The sequence below is a fragment of the Gasterosteus aculeatus genome, chromosome 6 (genome assembly GCF_964276395.1).
Source record: "Gasterosteus aculeatus chromosome 6, fGasAcu3.hap1.1, whole genome shotgun sequence".
Taxonomy (NCBI): Eukaryota; Metazoa; Chordata; class Actinopteri; order Perciformes; family Gasterosteidae; genus Gasterosteus; species Gasterosteus aculeatus.
In genome coordinates, this window is record NC_135693.1 from 18386200 (window position 1) to 18412552 (window position 26353).

The following is a 26353-nucleotide window of genomic DNA, read 5'->3' on the forward strand; positions in this document are numbered from 1 at the left end:
ACACTAAAATAGGGGTGGATCAATACTATATATTTAATTTCCATATTATAATGTTGGTAATTTTTATTAGTTTATATACTCAGTTAATTATATAGAATTGGTAGAGAGCCGCCTAAAATGAAAATACACAACTACCTTAAAAATATACTTAAAGATGGCATTTCCTTGTAATATACTGACAGGATTTATAGGGGCTGCAACTATACTTCTTAGTAATATTTGAATTATAACGATAGTGACCAGATTACAATAAAAGTACTATAATATTACGGTACAGCCACGAATGAGAACAACATCTAGCTGGTTTCTCGGGCTGTGTTTTCAATCAATGATATCTGCATTTGCAGTTATCACGGACGCGCTAAAAACTACCATTCCAAAGAAGCAGCATTATCAGCCCCGCACGAGCACAGTTCCACTAAGGAGCCGTTTTCCTCATGTTTTCTGTGAACCTGAACGCATCACATCGTTGACGCAGCTTCCGTCTCCAGGGTCAGTTTGTCGCTGCGTGATTTCTACTGTAAAGCTGCAGCCGCAGTGAGCGCGGATACAACGTTCTGCAGGACTTCGTTAGAAGTCAGTGCATCTAGACCAGGTGGGTGGACGAGGCAGGAAAACTAAAAGGAAAAAAGCACCGTGATCCGGTTCAGAATCAGACAAACGGTACATGACGTTACACACTTTCGTTGAGCCTTTAACACATCGTTAAATGGTACTATTATTTAAAAAAAAGTATTATTCCACTAAATGATATCCCACCATTGTTTTACCTCTACATTACTGGATGTAAATAAACCCTCTTGCTCTGTCTACACCTCCTCGGCGGGGGTTTTCAGCTCGGTCCCTTGAACTCCTGGTGTGATGCATTCACTGTCTCAGGAGATCCAAAGCTTCTCCAAAGACCGCCTGAAGAAGCAGTGCACCCTCGTTACCACGGTGACCGGCAGGAGGCTGCTGGAGAGGAGGGGTGATGGAGGAGAGGGAGAGGAGCAGGTCGAGGAGCTGGAGGAGGACGGCGGATGTGGGTTTGTTGAAGATAAAAGTCTGGACCTTCAAGTTGGCGTCGTCAGACCCTTCCTACTGCTGGGTATTACTACTACTACTACTACTACTACTACTACAATATGTTAACATGTATTCACCCTGCTTAATACAATTTGATGCCACAGATATAATGGAAATACTAAAGTATAGTTACATAGGTATATTTAGTATGTACATTCAGACATTAGAACTGGAATGTGAAATACGTTTAAAAAATACAGTATAAAAAATCAAACAAAACTCCAAAATCAAAAGAATAAAACAAAATAATGTTGCTATTTCAATTTCTTAGTTAGAAAGAGTGCTGGAATAATGTAATCTTGCTTAAATAATATTTTAGTCCAAAGCACCCTTTTAAAGTTTACAGAGTATAGTATAGAGTTGTTTTAAAAAACAGCCCAAATCCACAAAAGTAAACTCAAATCAAAGTACAAAACGATGGTTGAAGCTTCATAACAAATTTTAGATCCATTTAAAACTGCAAGTAGATATAAAACACATAGTTGCAGTAATTATATTAAAAGTAATATATTCCTGTTCCACCTGTTCCGATGTATTGATTTTATTTGACAGCAGATGTGGTCAGTCCCTTTCCACCCTCGTCCACAGCACCACTGCTATTAGCATATATATTATATATTATTGAAACACCTCCCTACAACCACTACAACACCTTCATAGTGTCTCAGTCACTTCAGCATTCCAGTCCGCTCTCATAAATAAATGAAATCCTCATCAGGATTAAATCAATGACGTTAACCGTGACCTCGGGGAGCGCGGTGACCTTTCAGCCGACGGGACGCGGGCCGGCAAACCGCACCTGTCAGCACGCGTCCGTCCTGCTCAAGTGTCCTTGGGCCTGACATTGTGGTCCCGCCTCGCACCTCATGGGGGGGGGGGGCAGAGGGAAGGGGGGGGGGGGGGGGGGGGGCGATGAAGTGTGACACCTGTAGGGCTGCACAGAGGTGGCTCTGTCCTGTGAAGGGGGTCAAACTGTCCGCGTCTCCACCACGCTGCCTGACCGGATCGGACACCTGGTCTTCTCTGGTGTTAAAACTCCTCTTCGTCAGCACACACATATATGTGTTTCCCCCATTGTGAGACTAATAATGAAATATATATACGTATGTATTCTGCAATCTTTTCCTAGACCTAATAAATGGGTAGATATTAAACAAACGTCTGCGTGAGGATGGATTGCAGGTGCGATATCGATATGTCTTGTTAAATATGAAACCGATTAACAGTTGGCTGAGCCTGGCTTAAAGACAACAGAAAACAATCCATCTTGTAAGAAATCCAATGCGTAGATTTCACAGAGAGCAGTATTTGCAGTATTTGTTGGCTGGCGCCGGCTAGCTGCTTCCACCTGATTCCAGTCTTTGTGCTAAGCTACGCTAATCCGGGTGCAGCTTCATCTTCCCATCTTCCCTCTGGGAGAGAAAGCAAATAAGCTCTGTGACTTCACTTTGACCTTAAGTGTTTTGGTTCTATGAGGATAGCACACTAAGAATCATAGCAACAGAACCCAGAAAAGAACATTTAATACCTCATTTGAAAACGAAAATATCATAATATTTGATTTGTCTTCAGTTTTATATTTATTTGTTGGACATGGACAAATGTGACAAAGTTCTGTTACACTTTTATATCAGAAATGCTGCAGAAATCCTGGCATTGCTGCCTCTTTTCACAGATGTGTCAGTTTAAATCGGTTCCTTTCTCCACTGACGAGGCATTTTATTTTTTCTTTATTTCTTATCTTTTGGATTTAAGATTCGTCTCTCAACGAGACTGTTCCTCCCCTACCAACCGTCTCCTCCGATGATCACGTCCAGGGCGTCTTTGCCTTGCTCCATCGGTCCCTCTCTTCCCGAAGGTCTTAAGCGTCCTCCTCTGCGGCTGTAGATTGCGTCGGATGTTTATTTCAGCAGCTTTTTTAAGCCGAGCGCGACTCGACAAATGATACGCTCGTCATTTTTATTTCTGTAGCTGTAAGCTTTTCTAATGGCTGATACCCCCCCGCTGTTTTCTGCCGTGGTGCTCAGTGATACGATGCTGAATATCACACCCCGAAGTGGACTGTTTTTAAAAGCTCTGGATTCATGTGAGGTTTCAAGGCTTCCTTTAGACCCTTTAAATTATCCATCAAAATCAAAATGTATATAAGACACTTGCTATTTCATCTTTTGATTATATTTTTGATGCTAAATTGTCCCAAAAAATGACAGAAAATACAGAAAAAGGCCTTTAAAACCAGACAAATCTTCGGGGATAAAGATGAAATGCCCCCCGATGCTGAGCCTTGAAAACGAAGCAAAAGAAATACGTCTCATTTTAGAAGCACGTCATTTTAATAAACGACTTAAAAGACGTGTCAACGTTTCCAGTTCAAACAAAGACCAGCTGCATCGTCTCCATCGCCCTGATCGCACCGCACAGACGAGTTAAGCGGAACATTTTGTTTCTCTCGTGTCAAACGGAGACGCGGATAAATATTCATGCGGCATTTGATCATTTTTTAACTGAGCAATTATTGTCAGCACGCAGTAAGCATTTCCATTTATTTCTTTCTTAATAGACGAGCGCAGGCGGGGCCGCTCTCATCCAGCCTCTTTCTCATTTCAGCCTCTCAGGATGCAGCCCACGACGCCGACACCCTGCAGAGACATAAGGTCAGAGCGGGGCGATCGATCGGCGCAGGGTGGCGGGGTGGGGGGGGGCCCTCGCCGTGACACGGGAACGTACCGGTGGCCAGAGGGGGGGGCCGCGGCTTGGTGCAATGACGGTTTAGCTCAGCAGAGGGAGTAAATGATTACAGGACAGAGGAATGTGACTTCTCCTCTCTGCAGTGGCCGAGGGGAGGGGGGTTACAAATGTCTTTGCCTCCTGCTTCTGCGTATGAACACCGGACTGCTTGTGAAGGAGGATTTACAAGAGATCTGTAATGAGCATTTTAATAGACATTCACTTTGATCCATTTCTTCACAAACTTAACAAATCAAAGTCGAGTCAAATAAATGTGGAATGTAAGTACGTTCTCCGTGCTGACCAGCAGGGGGCGACTCCTTTGGTCCCATAGAATTGTACGAGAAAACGACTTGACTTCTTTCTTGATTTATTCCTCCAGTAAACATTGTAAACATGAGTTCATGGTCTCGGCGTCTTGTTTCGGGTCTTCTGTAATACAGCGTGATGCTCATTAAGTGAATTACGGCCCATTTAGAGTCCTAAAGCGGTCCTAAAGCAGCTGTAGAGGAGGAGTGACGCGAGTCCTCGGGAGGTAAGCTAATTTAAGTGAGAGAAGACAGATACTGCAGAAGCAATTGGAGCCATCTGTCTTCTCTCTCGCCCTCCTCCATCTCTCTGCGTCAACCCCCCGCCTCGCCCGGCCGTCCTGCCCTCTCGCTCAGTCAACATCCAGGTTGCCACATCCTAAGCTCAACAAGTGAGATGTCTGTCTCTCCCTTTTTGTCAGGTGTCTCATGTGTTAAATGTGGCGTACGGAGTCGCCAACCTGTTCCCAGATCAGTACGTCTACAAGGCGCTCCCGATCCTGGACCTGCCGGACACGGACATCACCGCGTACCTGGGGGAGTGCAGCTCCTTCGTGGACCGGGCCCGAGAAAAGGTGCACCCATGTAAAGTGTGTGGTGATATTTGAGGAAGACACTTTTGACTTGAGTGAATGCATCGAGGATGCATCTTCTACCACTGACAGATACACAGACAGGCTGCAGCCGTATTACTAGATGAAGAAATCTGCCTTAAATCCCTTTTGAAAACACGTCTTCGCTCGGAAGGCCTCACGTGGCCAAAAAGAATCCGTCTTTTTATATCAGCCGGCTAATTTAACGTGTCAGCGTGCACACGCAGCTATTCTGCCTCCTCGCTGAGACGCATTTACATACGTGGCAGCAGCCAGTTATCTGGAACTCAGCACAAAGGACAGGCGGGTGGTCGGAATACCTAATAACAGACCACGCTGGGGTCATTTAATGTACAAAGTCAACGTTTACCCCCCCCCCCCCTCACCTCAGTCCTTTCATGTGCTGCGTGTAATACTTTTTAAGGGATTATTTCCAGGCAGAGCGTTATTTCCTCTGTGTGTGTGTGTCTGGAGATTGACCGTAAGCACAACATAATGTGATGTGAGCGCCGATATGAAAACACTCAATTTGAGCGCAATGAAACAGCAGAAAAACAAGAAGCTCCGACCAAAACCAAATTAAGTCGCCGTGTTCGCCGTGATGGATTGTCTCGCTCGGGCAACTTTCAGTTTGTACCGCAGAAGTTTCGTGTTGTCGAAAAACAAGAGCTGATATGTGGCGGCAGACACTAGATAATATACAGCGGCGACCCTCTTTTGATTGATAGGAACTTATTAGAGGCCGGTGGCATTCTTCCTCCCTGTGTGTCCTGCTTCATCTGAACGCATTTCACCCGGCGGAGCCGCGCGATTGGCTCACATTTCCAAATGAAAGCAGAGTGATAACAGTGATAACACGTCAATTACAACAGCGGACACGCGTGTGAGGCCACGGCTAATTTAAACATCCCGTCCCTCGGTGGGTATTAATTGACATGCAAAATAAAAAAAAATGTTAAAAAAAAGAGAGAAGAGAGACTTTTATAGCTGAATAAAGGAGACAAATGCGTCAATATGCCGCGCGTCCCGCTCGCATTGTCTCAAGATGTGGCCCTGCAATTTAAAAATAATCATTTCCAGACCGGCACTTTAGGCGGTAAAATAATTACATCATCATTAATATTAATGACAACGCAAAATGTTCGACACGCGGAAAACCACAGAGGCAGATTCGCTCCACAGACTAACGCTGCTTGCTGGGGCGTTTGGAAAGTCCCAAATCACGGATGTCCACCGAGGAAACGCGCCGTGAAACGACCCGTCGAGCCGACATTTCTTCTCAATGTGATGTTGTGTGGACGCGGTCCACCGTGCGCCCGTTTATTTGAACACGTTATTTGAACAGTGACTCTGCAGAGATGGATATTTAAATGTCACTCTTTAAATGCAGACTTCCTTTTGCCTCTGTTGTACTGTGGATTTATAGAAATATATATATATGAAGTCACTTTCTCCATCCACAGGGCGGTGTGGTCCTGGTCCACTGCAACGCCGGCGTGTCGCGCTCCACCTCCATCGTGATTGGCTACCTGATGATGAGGGAGGGGCTCACGTTTGACGAGGCCTACGGTCAGGTGAAGGCGGCCCGGCCCTCGATTCGCCCGAACCCCGGCTTCCACCAGCAGCTGCGGGGCTACGAACCGTGAAGTTGCGTTATTATTTTATTTTTTTTAACCCGCCTTGATACGACATGATGATTATTAGTCGGGTTACAGTTGATTGTACAGAAGGAGCTTCATCAGTGCAGCTGAAAGGAACCAGACAAATGCTCTTTAAGCCTTAAAAGATTTGTCCTGTTTTCTCTTTGCATTGTAAAAAATGTCTCACTGAATGTTGTTTCGAAAGACAGAAATAATGTGATAACATATCAGCAAAAAAACTCAAGTTGGTACCCATGTGTTGAGTGTGTCTCTGGGAAAAACTGTGTCTGCCTTTAATTCAGTACAGTAACAAAAATAGATTTCCTATTACATTTGCTCATTTCGGAGGCACTTGTTTTCTTTTGTGTTATGGATTGCGTTCTAATTACATACGTACAACCTTTTCCTCCGTTTACACCTTGATTTCTTTCTCTAGCACATGAGCAGATCCGCCCTCGATGACATCACCCTCACTGCTGCGTTGTCTCTGTCACTTTCACAACTTCACAGAGTTGACGCTCGCTCCCTTGAAATAATTAGCTGGTAATTACCTCGTTAGATAATGGGGGGAAGACACATTTGGCTCGCATGCTAATCAACACCAACCGCTGGGACGCTCTCCTAACGCTGCGAACTCGCGGCACACAAAGGTATCGTTGGCTCGTCCTCACTGTTTAAATGGAAATAAGTCCACAGGGCAGATGTGTGTGTTTGTTGTTCGCCCAGCTGAGAGCCTCTGCTGATTGTTATTAGCCTCATAAATGTCCCGGGTGCTGGAGTTAACGGTCTACTCCATGGAAGAAGAATGTTGCGCACCCTTAGCCGTGTTGAAAATGGGACCTAAATGCATGAGAAAATGTGCATTGTTACAGTGAAATGGAATTAGTTCACTGCCCCGCAGCTCAAAATGACCATCATCTAACTACAGTTCTGAATATTAATGTTAAAGGTGTGATCACCTCACCAGCTGCTCGGAGTTGTCTGGTTTTGAAAAGTCTGTTTTGTGGCTGAAGGTTTGAATTAGAAAAAGGTTGAGAACCTGCACGAAGTCGGTTTGGTCAGAACTTAATCATGGATTTTATTTTTGGCGTCACCGTGAAGCTCTTGCGTGTGAGACCTCCGATGCTGCGGCGTCTCCAACCTGCGTTCTCTCTGCTGGCCAGCAGGGGGCGAAAAGTCTGATTTCATAGAAGTCAATGAGAAAATGACTCTACTTCTCTCTCCACGTATTCGCATGGACCTACATGGACCATAAGTTACTAAATGAACAGCATGATGTTTTAGTAAATTATGGTCCACGTCGAGCCAAATAGACCATAAACAGGTAATGCCTTAGGGCGGGGCTACACGCTGATTGACAGGTTGCTACCACGGCGTGTCCGGTTATTAATGAGCCTCAACCTGTTCACAGTGGGGGTTTCAGTTCATGGACGTTAATGGAAACATTTTGGTTGTACCACTTCCTCTCACTTCACTTCTGGTTAACGAAGAAACAAGATGGCGAACTCGAGGCTTCACAATATACAGAAATGTTTTACCTATCGGATGGATGGCTATTAAAGTCTTTCCCAGAGGATGAATCTTAATAACTCGGCTGCCGTTTATCAGGTCAAATTATGAATTTACTTCAGCAAAATCTAATAAATCCCACCAGCCTGAGCTTGTATGTAAAATTCACCCTTTCAAATGATCACTAAACCTTAAATCAAAATATGCTCAAGTTCCATTTACCATTTTCTAGTTGTATTAAAATGTAAAGTTATAAATTATACAGACTGTTTTTTTGATACCATTATGGTTCTAATGCACAGGGTTGAGATTGCTACGCAGTATGGATTTGGGACACCGATATTTGGGCCAAACAAAGGACAACAAGCATTATCATTACTGCATCACCATGTAGGAGCTCTTCAAAAGAGGCATTTGTGCTGCATTGTGTCCCGCTTGTTTTAAAATAATGCAGCTGGGCCGTTTGTGGCAGCCGCTCTGTGCTCGGGGGGAGGGGGAGGGAGGGACGGGAGAGAGGGGGGGGGGGGGGGGGGGCTGGTTCTGAGCCAAACACTCGGACGAGAGTCGCCCCATTTGGGTGCAATACCCACCCCGTAAAAGGTCGTAGATTATTTACGGTGCCTTCAGACGGAGCAGGTCTGTCACTGTTAATAACTAAATACCCCCCCAAGTACATGCACGCTGCTGGCCGACCCAACACACAACCCTGCCTGTAGTATGCTGAACCAGCGGGTAACTAACGGCGGCGGTGCCGGCGTGCAGGCCGCAGTCGTGGCCCTTTTCTCCGTTGGAGCCGTCCATCGGCGCATCGCCCGGGGGGGGAGCATCCGCGACGGAAGCCAAACCGGGTTTCCCTTGACATTTTTGTGACATTTCCCCCCGTCTGGATGAGACGGCCCGCGCGGCACGGCACAAGCTGTCCCATCTGCGGGGGTCCCGAGGGGCCCGACCGCCGTCTCGCTCCGAGGACGGTCTCCGTGTGAGAATGTTAACAGACAGCGAGAGGTGGGTTACACACAGGATGTTGAATAAATTCCCCTAAAGCGGCGCGGCATTATCCCGCCTGTTGGCTTTGATTAGATTTGACGAACTGCAGAAGCGAAACCACGGGGGATAATAATAATAATACAAATGCTTTGCTTCTGTCCGCCTGCACGGCAGGCATGGCTGCGTGCACGCCATCTGCATTTAGAAAAGTGAGCATTATCACATCTGAATCATACATGAGTGTTGTGTAAGGACAGAGTGTTGGTTTCACAGTGCACCTTTCTGCATGCGTGTCGCTTCCTGTTATTCTGTGTGTACCTCATTTGTTAAAACTTCTTGATTCGTTTTGATAGATTTGAGCTCCAGTTTTTTGATACAAGCCAATAAATCTGAACATACCGTCAGCGAATCAATTTTAGGAATCCATTTGAATGGTAAAATGTTGTATAATTCAGGTTTCTGAAGGATATCTGAACCAACCCCTCTGTGAAAACCTTCAGAATATGGAGAGAGGAAGGACACTGGGATGTTTGATTAGTGATGAAGAGGAGATTTCTGTCTCAGCCTGATAAGAATCCTTTAAAGATGTCCTAGTTTATAATTGCATTTAGACAATTCCTTTCTCTAAGATGTGATATTTGAATGTACAAACGAAGGATAACATTTGGTGAATTTAGGAGAAATGGACGGAAAGCGAATAAACAAAGTATTAAAATGAAAACCCAAACGTACATTTTTTGGACGCTTTCTTACCTCGAGTCTGAAAGGAGACGTTATGGAGGCTGATTAACAGAAAGTTGCTCTTTGAAAGCAGCTCTTTGAATACAATGTTTTGGTCTGTGTCTGCTGATAATTTGTAACCCATCTGTGGCTACACTTCCAAAAAATCCTCCACTTCTGTTTGGTACATCTGCTCACCAAGACGCTGCAATAAAACATGGCTTTTCCCTCCACATAAACGTGTAGACGCGGAACATTAGCATTAATTTGGATGTGATATATTATTAAATGCATATTAATACAGTTAACTCTTCGCATATTTTCCTCTTATCTTCACCCTCCCTATAAACACAGGAATTAAAACATTATATTGCTCTTGCATTGAATATATTCAAACATAAATGATTTAAAGCATAAGTACACAGTGGGGTACTACTCCAAACTGTACGTGTACGTGTATATTTTTCCTGGTATTCCATCCTTGTGTTTTATTTTAGAACAAATAAAAATACACTGATGTATATAGAGCGTATGCGTAAATACACTGGAAGTATGGACCAGGGAGTATAAAATTAGATTTGTATTTTTGTAAAATTAATCTAGTGGGGCCGATGGGAGGGTTTTAAGCTTATTACAGTGCTGGATCACGGGACCCAAAGCAGAAGGAAATTCATCAGATAAGCCTCTTACTGTGTACTTTATTTTCTCTAAGCTCAACAACAATATTCGGCCACTAAACCAGAGCGATGCTCTGGGGGAACTTTTGACAATTTCCTGTTGAGGAAATTCCTCCTAAAAGCCAACGCGGACGCAGATGTAGTCGTTCGGAGGGATTCAGCGCGTTCGCTTGGTTCCTTTCTGAATGAAATCTCAGTGTAACACCTTCCGCTCACATGCAGCGAGGGCTTGAGATGGAGATTTCAGAATGGAGGCGTGACGCGTTTCTGCTGGGATCCACCACGGGTCCGATGATATAATAGTGGGGAAGATGAACCTACAATCAACGGCCGGTGCACTTTAACAAAAAGTGTGTTTGTGCAGCGAAGCGCTGCAGGTTTGACCTTCTAGCGAAAGGTCGTCGGGTCCACTTTAACTTAACGGCATCCGGCAGAAACGTGCAACCCACCAGGGGTGCACGTGCACGTCAAGATTTCACTTCTATTACCTTTGTTGTCCGTCGATCTGAACAAAGAGAATAAAGGGAGTACACATAGTCCACACTGCGAGCTTCAGCCTGTGAATCTGTGAATGGGATGATTGATGATATGTACACGAGGACAATCACTCAATTACCGAGCCATCGCAGCATCAACCCCTTAACTGAGTGTAGAGCAATAAACATTAATATTATTCATCCAGCATTCATTCATTCAGACTGTAAACAAGAATCTAGCGGGAATTGACACGAGTTGCAAGAAAAGAAGAGACAAATGGCAACGTGAGGATGAATATTTCGTCAGCTGGCGAGTAAGTAATATGCTACGCTAAGCTACGCTCAGCAGCATGAGCGGTTTGTTATATTGACGTGGCCATCCGTAGATATTTAATCATTCACAACGCAGCACAAGTTCATCATTTCCGAGGAGCCCTGTGGGTGTGAAGGCTTTATTTCCAGTGGTTATGCACAATAAAAATCTAAATCTTTTGTTTTGCTTGTTCTGAATTTTGAGTAGCCAATTAGATGGAGCCTCATTTTTTATTAAAGCGAAACGAGCACACGAGGTGCTTTAATAAATTCTATACAAGGCACAAATCCATTATTAATCTGTGTTGCTTAGTGGAGAATTTAGGGAAAGAGAAAAGACCTCCATGCCTGAAAAAACACATCGAAGATACACTGGAAGTATTTTAACATTCAGACATCCAAACTTTTCTGTGGGGGAAAGTTTAATCCAGTTATGCAACAATAACGGTTGTTCTGATTAAGTCAGAGAGCTGCAGAAGAGAAATATATATATATAATGTAATGACCAAACCGGATTACGCGCAGAGTCTGGATTGATAAGAGGGAGACAAGAGAATATCAGATGTGCACTGAGCTAAAAAAAAAGGGATGAAAAAGAACAAAAGACCACCCTCCTCTTCTTTGAGGAGTTTGCGACAAAAAGCTGCAGTGCAATGAAATAAATACACACACAAAGCATTTATCTTTTGAGCTGAAAAGTAAACCATCTGGAATACTCGACTTACCCCAAATGTCCTCTCCAGCTGAGGGATCTGGAGACTACATTTCTTTCCATCTGTATATTTTTTGATTCGCTCTGTGTGTCATCGCTTTGCCTCCACCGAGCCGACGCGCTGTCTGCGTTCTACTCGCTGGCCTCCCGCGGAGGAATGATTCTTTTATTAGTTTATAAAAGCGTCGCATGTTGCTTCGCATCTCTGGAGGCCTCTTAGATCTGCTAAACACTGAGACATAAAAACGACAGAAGCTCCTACATCTCCTCGCACCTCAATCAGCCAATGAAACCACTCTGAGGGTGAAATATATATTTAAAAAAAACAATTTCAAAATGAGTGTTTTGGCTCACTGGCAGGTTCGTGTTTGAACTCACAGACGCTGTTATGGTCCCAGTATATAATATAGTCGCATCTGGTTTATTACACTTTGTAGTGAAGAAAACAGCATCAGGTTGCGTTGTGGTAAAATAAAACCACCAATAAAAGAGATGAAATAATCAAATCATGGTCACTAAATCAACTGTTAAAGCGTAGACGGGGCCTCTAGTTGATGTATTTGATGCATCTGCTTAGTGTCGGACCATCATGACGGCAGGAGAACCAGATTTAAACCCACACAACCGAAGTGCCCTTGAGCAAAACACTAAATCACCACCAGCTCCGTATTTCCACCTGAAGACCCGATGAAGCAACATGGGGGTTGTCGGGGTCCCTCTGCTCACCAGTAGGTGGCGCATGTCTCCTTCGGAGGGAAGCAAGGGAACGAGGGGAGATGATTAAAGAGAGAAGAAAGACAGCAAGAGGCAGAGAGAGAGAGAGAGATGGACGGAGGGAGAGAGAGGGATGGAGGGGGAGGAGGGGAGAGGGGGGGGCGGGGGGGGGGGGAGCAAGCGTCAGCACTCCATGCGTTAAAAGGGCAGATGGTAACCGCGGGTAACTGAGGAGCAAAGCACTCTGCTGGCCGCGGAGCAAGAGATCAGCAGAGAGGGGGGAGGCAGGAGGGGGGGGGGGAGGGAGGCAGGAGATGCGGCGCAGGAGAGGAGAGGACCATCTGAGGAGGGAGGCTGCGCGAGCGCAGGGGAGGAGAGCACTTCTGCTGCTCCTCCTCACTAACCAGGGGAGGAGGAGAGGAGGCGAGGAACAAAGACGAGAAGGCAGGAATAAAAAGTAAATCCGTCTCCCTTCCACTTAGAGAGACACGGGGACAACGGGGGGAGCGAGGGGGGGAGGAGAGCGAGGCGGAGGACGGGAGAGAGTTGGGAGGAACTGCGATGCTGATCAATGAGAGGCGCCGATTTCTGCGAGAAATTTCGACTCAGCAAGAAAGAGACAGAGAGGGAGGGAGGGAGGGAGGGAGGGAGGGAGTCAATGACGAGGAAAGATTGATGAATGAAAGATGGGAGCAAAACATCTGGAGGGGGAAATTACTCAAAGGGAGAAATATTTAAAACGGGAGGAAATGTTTTATTGTCTTCTTTTAAACAGTTAGAACAACGAGAAGAAGATGAGAGCGGAACGAAAGGAGGGGGAGAGGGGGAGAGATGTAACAAGAGAGCTGAGGGGGGAGAAGGAAGAGTGAAAAACTTCCACAAGAGAGGGAGGGGGGGGGGGGGGGTCACTCCTCCTTTTCTATACTCCTCTACTTCATAAAAGCAGAGCAGGAGAGGACGAGAGGAGAGCCGCAGACGGCTGAGCGAGAAGAAGCAGCAGAAGCAGCAGAGGAAGCAGCAGAAGCAGCAGCAGAAGAAGGGAGCTGACTTTTTATTTCTCTCTTTTTTCCCCCTCAAGAGTCCAGACGGACGTTTGAGTCCACGCGATGGCGTGCTACTACATCGTGATCAGCTCCACGCACCTGCGTGACGGGCAGCTGCGCAGCATCAAGGGGGTGTTCAGAGGACCGATAGGGGCCAGCGGACAGAGGAACACGGTGAGCCCCCCCCCCCCCCCCCCCCGCCGGACGACGCAAAGTGCTGTGATTTTGAAAACTTTGTGGGCAGTTTGCAGGAGTCACGTCTCTGCGCGTGCGTGCGTGCGTGCGTGCGTGGTTGTTTTAAAAAGAATAATTTACTGCATTCATAAGAAGCCGGAAAGTCGTTACCTCTAAATCGTTATGACCCGTAAGCCACGCCCACCCGGTTGATTGGCAGCTGTGTCGCTGTGTTTGCTGAGTTAATTAATTGCCACTTCCATTAGGTTAATTGACTTGGTATTGGAGACAGAGAGCCGCCGGTGGGGGTTGGGTCCCCCCCCCTCTTAAGAGCTCCTCTGGCTCCTGGTTTCTGTCTTTTAGGTGTTTATTGTCAGTATGCAATCAGGAGGCTTTGTTTCTCCACTCGGCGTATTGTTCCCCCCCTTCAGGTTGACGTGACTCGCACACGCAGGAGCCACATGCTCTCCGGGTTGAAGCAAATCTGAAACTAAAATATTCACAATTCGTCCTCGTCAACTCATTTTTAATGAGCTGCTAAAAAACAACAACAACAGAAAGGTTTTCATCTGATTCGGCACTTTTTTGAAGTCCAGACACTCACCCAGCGCATTGTACTTTTCGTTTCACTTTTACTGACAAATGGAGTCGCTGAGGTTGTTTGATTAAATTGTGAGTGAAAATGAGCCGAGAGCAATAAGTCCTGAAGCCGAGTGGGAACATTCGAAGGCGGCCCGGATGAGTCAGAGGCTTCTTTAGCTTTGGACTTTTCCTCCTCATCGTCTAAACTCCAACTAAACCTTGTACTTCGTTCCCCCTGAACGTTGCAGGCAAACATAATTACAGCGGTAGGGGTGTGTATGCATGTATATATTCCTACAGGCTTCAAAGAGAGACATCCGATGGGACGTGGAGGGGTTGTGTGAGGGCAGCGGGCTCATTACACACTCGTTCATCGCAAGGAATCAAACCCGCCGGTTCCCACCACGGCTCTTCATCCCAAATGCACAGCCGAATCTCCACGAAGCCTGTTTTTAGCCAGAACAATCCCCAATTGGAGTCGCGCATTCGCCACTGGGAATGAAATCGAAGTCGTCTGCGTTCCGTCGCATCGCATTCCGCTGTCGATACTCCGAGAGGGTTCAAACCGTGCGACGCAATCGGACCCTGCAATTAGGCGGGAGCCTGCAGCTGCTGCCACGTGCTGCGCGGCCCGCTGGTGTCCTTTCACTTGGTTTCGTTTATTGAAACAACCAACGAGCAAACAAAAAGGCGCATGGGCGTATTATGAGATACTGTTGCTCGATGGCTTAAAATGGAAATCCTGATTCCGTGTTAGCACAGAGCTGAGAAAAGGCTGGTGCTGTAATCTGGCGGCGTGCGTCGCGGAGCCGGAGGTGCCGATGGATGCAAGAAGTGGCTCTTTTTTCCGTTTTTTTTTTAAGCCTGTGGGCACATTGGGGGCTTTTTTTCAAGAGCCCGACGGAGCGAAACGCTCTTATCGGCGTTCATAAAAGATCCTGGATCAAACCATATCTTAATGGACTGGAGTGTGCGCGCGTGTGTCACTTTTCACAAAAATGTGTGCTGAATTCCGGAGGACGGCGACACACATCGCTGAGTCTTTGTGTTCTGGGAGCTTTTGTTCAATTACGTTTGCTTTAGACGCGTCAGCAGTTTGTAACCGCGTGGAGTCCAACAAACACAGCGGCGTGTGTTTCTAACAATTATACATGAGTTGTGTTGCCTGATCCTGAACAATTAGAACAACTGATCATTTAGCTGTATTTCTGGTTCTAGTTTCCATCGACTACATTGATCACGTGTTTAAAACACCGTAATCGGGGAGAAAATTGATGTGCGTGTCTGGTTCAAGGTTCCGCTGAACCAGCGCAGTGTTTGAATGTAAAACAGTAATGTCAAAGGTCAAGATGGCGACGGCCAAAAACGCCAAACTGCAGGCTTCCAACGTGCAGACCAGGAGGACGCCGGCTGACTTCGCCGGCAGATTCTCACTGGAACCTGAAACTTTTGAGATTTGTTGTGGCTTTTGTCACCTGAGAATGAGTCGGCCGTGTTTCCGCCTGCGGTCCAGAGAAGACAGAACAAAACACTGACTCTAGATCAGCCTGGAGCTCCGATCTCCTCCTTTACCTTTAAAGTGACATTGATTGAGCCACCGAGCTGACATTTCCAGCTTCGGATGAAAACGTCACAATATTTACGTCTTCTCTCCGGATGGACTTCAAACTCACTCTTCGTAGTTAAATCCAACTTTCTCATTATCGCCCGTCGGAGGCGAGTTGAAAATAGACGCTCTCCTCCCCTTAATTAATGTGCATCACGACAAACTAATGAAGCCAATATCGCACCTTTTACCAAGTACGAGCTCTCAAGTGAAACTCAGGAAACATACGTCAAAGTTTCCACTGCAAACACAATACCATAAATACACGTCCTGTAATTACCCAGAAAACTCAAAGGCACGTTTTCAACTCGGCTCGTCACCTCGTCCAGGAATAGAAACATATCAAGAGACTTCATTAGCCAACGAGCTCACACGACTATACCAGCAGTCACCTCGCATCCCTCGCACACCCCGGCTAGTTTTATCTCCCGGTGCTTCAGCGCAGGAGAGGTCTGATGAAATTGCCTGAAACGGCCACGTCTTAAAAATTCAAATAACATGCTCCTTGCATGGGCAATGAGAGGAGGGGGGGGGGGGTTGGAAACGGGACGGGACGGATGTCTGCAGATTCCTTTCAACTCCGGTGACTCCAGATTTAACGTTAATGCAAAGATGTTTTATTTTAAATTTTTAGGCAAAGTTGTATGGACACAAGGGAGGTTGTTTATTTGATGTGCCAGGCAGCCATTGTTATACATTCGGTTGGTAATGGGGTTTAAATGGAGATTGATGTGAAGATTTGCACTGAACATATATTAATAGTGTGAGTGGGAAGGATGCACCTCCAGCTTTTAATGACTCGTATTTTGTTGAAGTTTATTTTAACGAGGGTTGAATTTTGACTTATTGACTTATTTAGAAGCGCTCCGGACAAAAGAAGGTGCCGAAGAAATCAAAGGCTGTGTTGTGTTGAGTCTGAGTTAAATATGACAAAAAAAGGTTATTGATTTGTTTTCACACTGTGTTGGAATTAATGTAAAATACATCCAAATATATTCAAATCCTTTAAAAAGTCGCTTTGGATGAAAACGTCAGCTAAATGACATGTAATGTGATGTAAAATAAAGCAACACGGTTTTGCAAATGAATAATTAAATTGTGTTTTAAAGCAATTGAGGGGTAAATTATCCCAAATCACTGGTATGATCATGGAAATAAAACAGAAGCCGACTTTAAAGGAGGAACTAAAAGTTCAAATCTGGTGAATACACGGGGAGTTAAAGGAAGAATAGAGGAGAAGCGAAACAACAGTACTCCAACATGGCGAAACGAACCATCATTCTGTGTGACGACGCACAGCAGAAGCCTCCACAACCACCTCGTCCACAGAGAGACATGAATATTCTGCTTCTTATTCGCGTTTATTGAGACAGTGACGTCTCTCCAGTGTCTTCAATATGTTATGATACTTTGACTCATGTAAGAAGAGATATGGCAGCCACGACAGAATGCACGATTTCACTACATTTAATCAACATGGAGATAATTTCCATGTAAAATAACAGCGGACTACGTAGAAATAAAGAGGGTTATTTTTTTCAAACTTAAAACAACACACGGTTCAATGAGCAGCTTTTCGTTGTGTCACATCGGCCAATTTCTTATTAAAAAATCGTTGAACTTATTAAAATCTTAAGCTTAAGCTGTCCCTTTGTTAAGTCCCGCCTCTCGACCGCGGACTGACCAATCATAGTATAGTCTCCTCATGTTCGGGGAGGCGGTTCCCTTCATTGGCTCCTGTCTTGATCGCCATGGCGATGAGCTGTAATCTGTGACATTAGCTTGTTTATCTCTGTAATCTATTTCATGCTATTGTAACGCATGTTCTAGACCCTTCTGTTAGCTTCCATCTGAAATCCCTTTGTTTTTTATCCTCCCAAAACATGTTGGTGACAGTGGGTAGCTCCGACAGCTTGATAGAGTAGCAGTGGGGGGGGGCGGGGCTTAGAAAAGGGTCAATTAGGGAAGTTAAAAAACGGGAAAAAACACCTGAGCTTCAAAGTTGATTCTTTTGACATTTGACACTGTGTATGTTTAAAGCCCTTAATACAATAATAAGAAAGCAAATCACTTTTGTGCCACTTATTCATACGAGTGCCCCGCCCCTTCACACGCAGCAGTTTTAAACGCCTTCAGACAAATTAATGTCCGGCGATATTATTAATAAATCCTTCTAACTGCCGCAATCAAATGTTGCCTTTCCCCTCTTCCTGTCACTTAATTGCATGTAGAAGCATCGATCCCAGCCGGCTAAATAAAGCGCACTTGTTTACACCCTACCTGCAAAAAAATATGTCTAAATTCCTTATTAGCATGTAATTTCCCCCCCCCGGCGGTATTATTTCCCTTAATCTGTTTCGGAGGCTTCTCGCCTCCAGTGTCACCATTTGTTTTTGACAAAAAGGGACTAGTTAACCGCGCCGTGGTTCACCCTCTTCGGCAGAGGTTTGTGTTTAGCGTTGAGTGCTTTCAATTAAAAGCGCAGGTGCTGCTGGCGCGCCGGAAACAGCAATAACGTCCTCGAGCCGCCGGGTTACACTGCAATACTCTCACCAGGCGCCACCGGCTATTTGACGCGAGGCCTAACAACACCCAGGACAATACTACTACGACAGCCGCGCGTCAAACCTGTTGTGTGTGCGTGCGCGCGCGCGCGTGTGCGTGTGTGTGTGTTTGTGTGCGCGTGTGTGAGAACGAGAGAGAGAGAGAGAGAGTGTGCGGCGAAGTCGTCAACAACATGGCTCCTCACTCCATAAATTAGCGCCGATGAGGACACCAGGCGCATGTGTGCGCATTTGTGCACGAGAAAGTGACTGTACATGCACGAGCGTACGCGTGTGTGTGTTTGTGTGTGTTTGTGTGTGTGTGTGTGTGTGTGTGTGTGTGTGTGTGTGTGCGTGCGTGCATGTGTGTTCAACAGTAGTCGCCGTCCTTCTGGGCTCGAGCGGTTCCGCTTGTGTGCGTGTGCAAGCGTGTTTCCCAGTGTGTGCAGCGATTGTGACTTAGACGGCGTGTGTGTGTGTGCGTGTGTTCAGTAGTTGTGAGTACATGGTGTGCTTCATTGATGTGTGAAACATCAGCTATGACTGTGGAGCCATCTGCTCCAAAGGGACGGATAGAGTGCATGGCGCGCGTGTGTGTGCGCGTGTGTGTGCGCGTGTGTGCAACACAAATTTTCTTCCACATGCATCAGTGTGTTTCAGTAACGGGTGCGTGTGTGTGTGCATGTGTGTGTATTTCTGTCAGAGCCCGACTACTTGGCAGAACCAACAAGTTGTGTGTTTTTTGTGTGTGTGTGTGTGTGATCATGTGGGACATTCAGGGAGTTTCAAAACTAAACCCTGTTTCTGTCGACACGTTGACATTAACGTCCGACTGACTCCATCCTTTCTTTCTTCTTAATTCATTTCCAAATTCATTTCAAATCTTCTCCGCGTGTGTTTGCGGTTCGCTCTTCCCAAGGTCAAAGGGCACAGCAGACGTAGAAACAGAGGCGTCCTTTCTTTTGGTGTGAGAAAATAACCAAACGATTCGCGCATTAAAGGATTGACCGAACTATCGATATGTTCTAAGCCATCTACTAAGTTACGCCTGAAATGAGGAGCGACTAATATGAAATGTTTTTCTTTGTCCTTTTTACGTAAAAGATTTAATATCAAAGGGAAAGAGGAAACATAGGCCTGGCTTAGGTAAACTGTGCCTTAAAATGTCCCATCGATGTTGTCGTGGCGACGGTAATGAACAACTCTGACACGTTGCCTAGTAACCGTAAATGAACAGCGTCTTTAACGTTTGTTGTGCCTTTGACCAAAGATTCCTCTCGATGGAGGAGGGCTGTGTGTAATAGACAAAAGCGACTAGAATGTGAGAGCGACATCTGAATGTTGTATCCGTGTTAAAAAAGAAAAGTTGTGCAATCTTTGAGATGTGAAAACCTAATAGCCGCCAAACTACATCAAATCTTCCATCACGTCGTAAATATTATTGATCGCTTGTGCAAACAAATGAAGGGAAATGTAAATACCCAGTAAATAAAATCAGGGTTTTAGAGCGCAGATTATGACCAAGAGAGAATCTCAGTGAAGTGGAAGATTTCTAACGACGGATCTTGTCTGAGTAAACGGGAGAAGAAGAGTACAGTGTTCTTCAGAAGGGATTTCCCTCCCGCCCCACATTCACGCGTCTTTTGCAAGAACAAGTATCCCTAGAAGATGTTTGACCAGTTATGTGATCACGTGTTGAGATGCCGGGAAAAAAAAGAAGCTCTGTACCGACCGGCCTTTTTTCTCCACTTGAGAAGAAGCCCCCGAGGGAACGTACAGCTCAATAATCCGACTATTGCGGAGTAATTGTCTTCCTTGCTACTAAAATTCAACCTAAAATGTCCAAAGAAAGTACAGAAACCACACGTAGAGGCCCGCAGAGCGGATACAGGGACTCGCGTTTTGTTTAAATGACAAATCTTTGAGCCTGAAAACCACCAGTAAGAGATAATGAGCTTTTCTGTGGTTAAACGTCATGGCTCTCGTTTCATCGCCGTCAAATCCTCGAGTTACGTCCGCAACTAGAGACTCTTTTGCATACAGTTACATACATACATACAGTTACAGTAATTTACAGTAATTTCACTGCCTGGTCAAATTTTTTCAACACATCACAGTGGTTTCTCTCGTCAGGCTTCACGATCTGGCCTTAGATTAAGGACCCCCCCCCCCCAAAAAAAAATATTTGAACAACAAATGAGGACAAAAAGAAAGCTACAAAATGGGTCGAAAGCGTCAATAAAAGAACCTTCAAATAGTCAAGAATAATACAGACGTAACCGACGTTGGTTGAATAATGCTCCTTATTATAGGGACGACTTAAATGTTAATCCATTGAGAGGACCTTTATGAATAAGTGCTTCCTTCAAGAAGTCAATAAAAACATTTATGTGAAAACTGATTGAGATACAGGAGCCGATGGAGCGAGTGAGGTACGAGGTGGTGGGGGAGGGGGTGGGGGGTGGAGTATTTCTCGGGGGGGTTTACCCTCACACGCTGCCTCACATACCGATAAATGGGAAACTGTTTTTGTGAACACATGCACTGGAGCTTTTACAACCAAATACGCTTTGTTCCGACTCTCACGAGTCGTGAACTAGAAAATGTTCTCTTGTACTCGTGAAATACCCCCCATCCCCTCCGCCCCCCCTAACCACCCTGGGTCACATTTACCATCATGTCACGCTTCTGTGGAGCAGCTCCAGCTCTATTTTTTTCGATTTTCTTCTCCTTTTTTACATGCATGCTGAAAAGCACACAGGTCCTCGCTTCTCTTTCCTCGCAGAAACACCGCTAACAAAACAATTAGATTAAAAAAAAAGAAAAGAAAATGGTTGCAATGGCCCTTTAAGAAGAACAACACCCTGAGAGATGAATCTCTCATCCAAGGATGTTCTTAATGAGTTGTTGAGTGCCGAATGTTAAAGTACATATTTATGTAGCACGGTCGCTACTCGATTACCATGGAAACTGCGGTAGCGTGTTGGAGGTGAGTGGGCGTCGACGCGACTTGGATGAACCCTGCGAATGTGGTGGGAGGGACGGGGAGAGGGAGGGAGAGAGAGACAGAGAGTCAGAAAGGGAGAAAGTGACAGAAACAGATGGAGAAAAAAGAAAAGATGAGATGAAGTTTTGTCTGCTTCTGTTTTTCCCGTTTTGTCTGCAATCATATTCGAAACAGACATTTGCATAATTACTCATGTATTCCTTCCTTCCTCGTGCTTTCACGGGCCGCGTAACATTTGCGATGTTGTTCTCCTCTTTTTAATTCATGCTTCAATGCAAATACATTTTACAATGAATGTACCGGCGTCCACACAAACGCTACATTTTTTGCACCCGCCTCTTTTGGCCCCGCCTCCCGGAAAAAAGCTCAGTCCGCTCTGATTGGTCTCTAGTGGCCACCAGGGGGCAACACCTCTGATTTCATAAACGTCTATGAGAAAATGACTCCTCTTTTTATTCCCTCAGTAAACATTGTAAACATGAGTCTGCTCGTCTAGTTTTATTCAGTCCATTTAGGGTCCGACCATGAAGCAGATTACGCTTTAGGGCGGAACTAACGACTAACCCTTTATATGATGTGACACATGTGGTTAACATCTGGTCCAGGTACAAAAAAACGCTTGGTTACGTTTAAGAAGAGATTGCGGTTGGGTTTAAATACGGGAGGAATTGCTTCATCTATTTGTCCTTATCTATTAAATTAAACTAAATGTTGGCGCTGTGTTCGCACACCTCGAGATGTCGTTGTTTGGGACCCAAAGCGCGCGTTTCGTCTGGTGTTTCAGCCGCGTGTCACACATGCGGAAACGCGTAAAGGCGCAAAGTCAACATCTAGTTTTGTCCGCGGCTCCGTCCATGGTCTTCATCCTTCCTGGATTACCTTCCATCTCGTTTCACGAGATGATCCCATTCATCCATATTCATTTAGTTCTGTGGCGGTTGGCATCACAAGTGTTTGTTAGACGTAACGTGTGAGGAAGCTCCATGCGTAGATGTTCCTGAATGAACGGCATGTGTGAGTAGTTCTGAAAGTTACAGGCAAGTGTGTGAGAAGCCGTCGTAACAAACAAGTGTTTACGGATCGCAGTCGCGCTTCGAAGTAATAACAATTAAAAGTCACTTCTGTGCTCTGTTCTCTTCTCCTGATGCGTCACATCTTCTCTTTTTCGTCCTCCTTTCATTTCCCCGCTCTTCATCGTGACATGTCCTTTGAGCTGCTCCTCTTCCTCCTCAGTTTCTCCTGCCTCCATCACTTCTATCCTCCACTTTCTTCCTCTCCTCCTCCTCCCTTGCTCTCCCTTTCTACTCATCCTTCCATCACCTCTTTCCCCCAATTTATTCGCCCCCCTGTTGCTCTTCATTTCCTCTTCCTCACATTTTTTGGTTTGCTTTGACTCCTCTTCTCCTTGTTTCCTCCGACCCCTCTCCGACCTCCCTTATCCTCCTCATCTTTTCCTCTTTTCATTTATCTCCTGCTGCTTGTTGAGTCTCCTCTCATCTTTTCGTTACCTTTTTGGTATTTTGTCTTTATTTCTCCTCCTGGCATCCTGTGTTCCTCCTCTCATCGCTCCTCCCCTTTCCTTTCATCAATAATTGCTGCTCCACTTACCTTTTTCGGTCACCTTTTGTCTCCTCTCCTTGTTTTTTTGCAACCTTGCTTTCTCCTTTTTCTTTATCTCCCCTTTCTTCTTTTGTCTACCTCTCTCCTCCCCTGTGTTGATCCTCCTCCCCTCATCCATCTGTTCCCCCTCTCATTTGTCGTCTCTCCTCCCCTCACCTCGTCTTGTTTTTAAAAAAATACCTTCCCTCCTCTCCCATATATCTTGCTCCTCTCAGCATTCAGTCATTGCGCTCCTGTTTGTTCTCCTCGTCTCTCCTCCTCCGGTTTCCTCTGCCTTGCTCACCCTCCTCACCTCCTCTCCACTCTCAGTTTAGTGAGCAGTAAAAAAAAAAAAACACCGATAAAGTAATAATGAAAACAACAACTGTCCCGTGATTATAAAACCACCTCCATCTGGATCTCATGCGCCCTCACAAAGACACGCACCGAAGAGGAAGTCAAACAGGAGGCCAATAAGACGCGCTCCACTGGAGGCGATTCTGCAGCGTGAGCGTGTGTGCAGGAGACGGATGGAGAGATAAAGCGGCGCTGTGCTTTGCGGACGGGGGAGAGCGTCCGCTGCTGTCGTCGCGTGTGAACCTGGTGTCCTCGCAGCCACGAGGAAAACGAGATAACTCCCTAAACATCTCTGTTCTGCCACTCGAGGGAACACGTGAGTCTGGAGACAGCAGGAGGTCAGCGAGCGAGCGTCCCGTCTGACGTCCCGCTGACTCATTTCCGTAACGTCTAAACGGGGACTTATGATTCAACTGGTGGAGGAAACGTAAGAAAAAGTTAGCGCATAGCAATTTAAAAACGAATAATATTCCCTTTCCGTAATAGATTTTACTTTAAATGCTGCTTGAAAGTGTCTCCTCCGGCTGCACGGTTGGGAATGCGACAATGATTGTGTTCTAAAATAAGAAATATCATTATCTTGATGTGCAATTTGGAATTGGATTCAATGAGCAGGGCGGCGTTAGCCCGCTTTGCTGCTAGCTTTGGTCTGTAGCATACGTGCTAGCCAGCCACTGAGCTAGCTAGCAGTCCAACACTGGAAGTGCACAATTCATTATTAAAAAAAAACGTTTTCCAATAGACATGCATTGGGAAAAGAGACTTTTCTAAATCAACCGATTATCCATTTTTGTAAAGATAAAGTTTGACGGAAATTTTTGACGAGCAAATGAATAACATCGCATTTAACTTTAAATCCTTATTGAGTCGTTGGACGTGTCTCCTTCTTGAACATCCACGGAAAGTCTTTTAAATTTAGGTTTTAACTAATCTAATTACTACATCCGCGGTTATGTGTGTGTGTGTGTCCGTGTGTGTGTGTGTTCAATGCAGTTTAAGGAGCAGTGGTGCAAAGCCTGATGGGGAAAAGGGACACATCTGGCCTCAACAGCTGGAGGGACTCACATATTTTTTTCGCTCCACATTTGTACGGCCTCCAACTCTCCATGTGAGTCCTGCTCGCCCTTTACCACAAACGCCACGGCCAAACCGCCTTTTGAAGACCAAATGCTGTTATTCTGCAGGTCTGAAGCGAAAGAGGGCAGAAAAGAAGGATTCTCTATCTGTAGATCCACACGTTACCTTTTTACATCTGTTATTAGTGGTGTTTTCTGTGGTCGTATCTTACGTCTGGCAGGTAGAGCTGCGGGATATAAGGATTACTTTCAACAGACAGATTAAAGCCTTTGGCACAATGAAAAAGAAAATTTCACATGTTAACAGCATGTCTCATCTCGCCGTGTGATCATTTATTACCAGGACAGAAGTTGCGTGTATGCATATATGTCGATTCCTGTGAAGATCGCTTTTAAATTTGCATCCTTAGCCGGGTGTTATCAGACCGCGCATACGCATAAAATAACCACACTGAAATGTTGCTTAGTTTTCATATGATGTATGTGTACGATAAAAAGTGGACAGATTTTGAACAATATAGGAAAACCATTTATGTAACTCCACGATAAGCTGAGTAGTTTAATTTAGCGCATCACATCTGTGTCTGTGCCGGTTTAAGCTCCTCGCCGATAAGCGGCTGCAGCTCATAATTATTTTCACTGTTGACTATTGTGTATATAATATTTGTACAAATTAATCTTTTATCGGCCTCAAGATGACGTCCTCATCTCTAGGGTTTAATTTGCTTAAAAAAAAATTATTTGAGAATTCTGACAAATCTTTCCAATCATTTCCATCGAATGAAAACAACAATAAAACGAGGTAAACAATCACAATCGTCTGTCAAATGACTAAATATTACCTGACGCCGCCATCGACCGTCCCTCGGTGACCGCAAAGGACTCGGCCCGTGTAGCGGGGCGCCTACAACACACGGATCCTCTTGCTCAGGGGCACGTCGGCACTGTCGCGACGCTTGTTGTTACCTGAGATCAAAAGCGGGAGATTTCTCCCCCCCCCTCTGACCCCCCCCCACCTCCCCCCTCCTCCACCCGGGCTCTCGTGGCTCTTTTGTAAAAAGGGAAAAGAAAGATGGTCCGATATTTTGGCACTCGGGCTGCGCTCTAATGACACGGCGGACGAGCAGATAGCATTGATCAGAGTGACCCCTCTTTCTAAATCAATAGAGATGATCCCATCTAGATAGCGTTACAGCAAATCAATAACGCTCTGTGTGTGTGTGTGTGTGTGTGTGTGTGTGTGTGTGTGTGCGTCTGCACTCGATACTGACGACCCGACCTGTGTCTCTTGATAGGCTACCTGTGTGTGTGTGTGTGTGTGACTCAACATAGTATTGAGAGGTTCTTTGTCTGTGTGTGCGTGCATGGGTTAAGTGTGTGTGTGTGTGTGTGTGTGTGTTTGGGGGGGGGTTGAAGTGGGGCAGCTTAAGGTCAACCAAGGTGAGTCGTAATGGGACTCTGAGCAGATCCAATCTAGGACCACTTGTGGCAAAATGAATTGGCCTCACACACCGGAAGTCAATCCCTGAGAGCGTGCATGCGTGTGCGTGTGTGTGTGTGTGCGTGTGTGGACGTGCGTATACAAACGCACACACTTACATAAGTGTAAAGGCCACGCTCGCTGGGGAAAACTAATCTAATTTTGACAGGTTTGCACAGACAAAAGGCCACATTTATAAAAAAAATTAAAAAAAACCCCACCAAGCACGACATTGGATTTGCAGCTGTGAGTGTGTCGAGGTCGAGGGAACGTTTCGCCGCTCCGAGAACCCGGGGTGTAAAATGCCACGTGATTGCGTTGCGGAGTGGAAAAAGCGCGTCTCCGTTTCCTCGCCGTCTGGTCGGACGCCCGCGTGGTCGATCAGGTGGCGTCTTTGGAGCCTTCCGCTGTCACCGATATCCCTCGGCTCCCCTGAACCCGGCGAG

General features: G+C 45.6%; 2 protein-coding genes across 3 annotated transcripts in view; both read left to right on the forward strand.

Moving 5' to 3' along the window:
* The first annotated feature begins 424 nt into the window (after positions 1-424).
* On the forward strand, positions 425-6737 carry LOC120821112 (dual specificity protein phosphatase 19). Of its 2 annotated transcripts, none has more exons than XM_040179525.2 (5): positions 425-595; positions 837-1087; positions 3673-3719; positions 4523-4675; positions 6157-6737. In XM_040179525.2, exons 2-5 carry the CDS (start codon positions 862-864, stop codon positions 6337-6339), a joined length of 609 nt encoding a protein of 202 aa, XP_040035459.2. In that variant the 5' UTR covers positions 425-595; positions 837-861; the 3' UTR covers positions 6340-6737. The 2 variants fall into 2 exon arrangements, with proteins under 2 accessions (XP_040035459.2, XP_040035460.2); XM_040179526.2 differs by having other exon boundaries at positions 438-663.
* A 5949-nt stretch (positions 6738-12686) lies between these two features.
* The window catches only part of LOC120820700 (uncharacterized), a 47400-nt gene continuing 33733 nt past the window's right edge, over positions 12687-26353 (forward strand). The window contains exons 1-2 of the mRNA XM_040178768.2: positions 12687-12897; positions 13519-13657. Coding sequence (XP_040034702.2) covers positions 13547-13657 — 111 coding nt within the window. The 5' untranslated portion in view covers positions 12687-12897; positions 13519-13546. The remainder of the gene's footprint in view (positions 12898-13518; positions 13658-26353) is intronic.

Bases quoted from the DNA above. Each gene is read 5' to 3' on its own strand.
- LOC120821112 (XM_040179525.2), top strand. From the start codon at position 862: ATGCATTCACTGTCTCAGGAGATCCAAAGCTTCTCCAAAGACCGCCTG. The intron at 1,088-3,672 runs GTATTACTACTA...TTCTCATTTCAG, and splicing joins CAGACCCTTCCTACTGCTGG to CCTCTCAGGATGCAGCCCAC. The intron at 3,720-4,522 runs GTCAGAGCGGGG...CCTTTTTGTCAG, and splicing joins ACACCCTGCAGAGACATAAG to GTGTCTCATGTGTTAAATGT.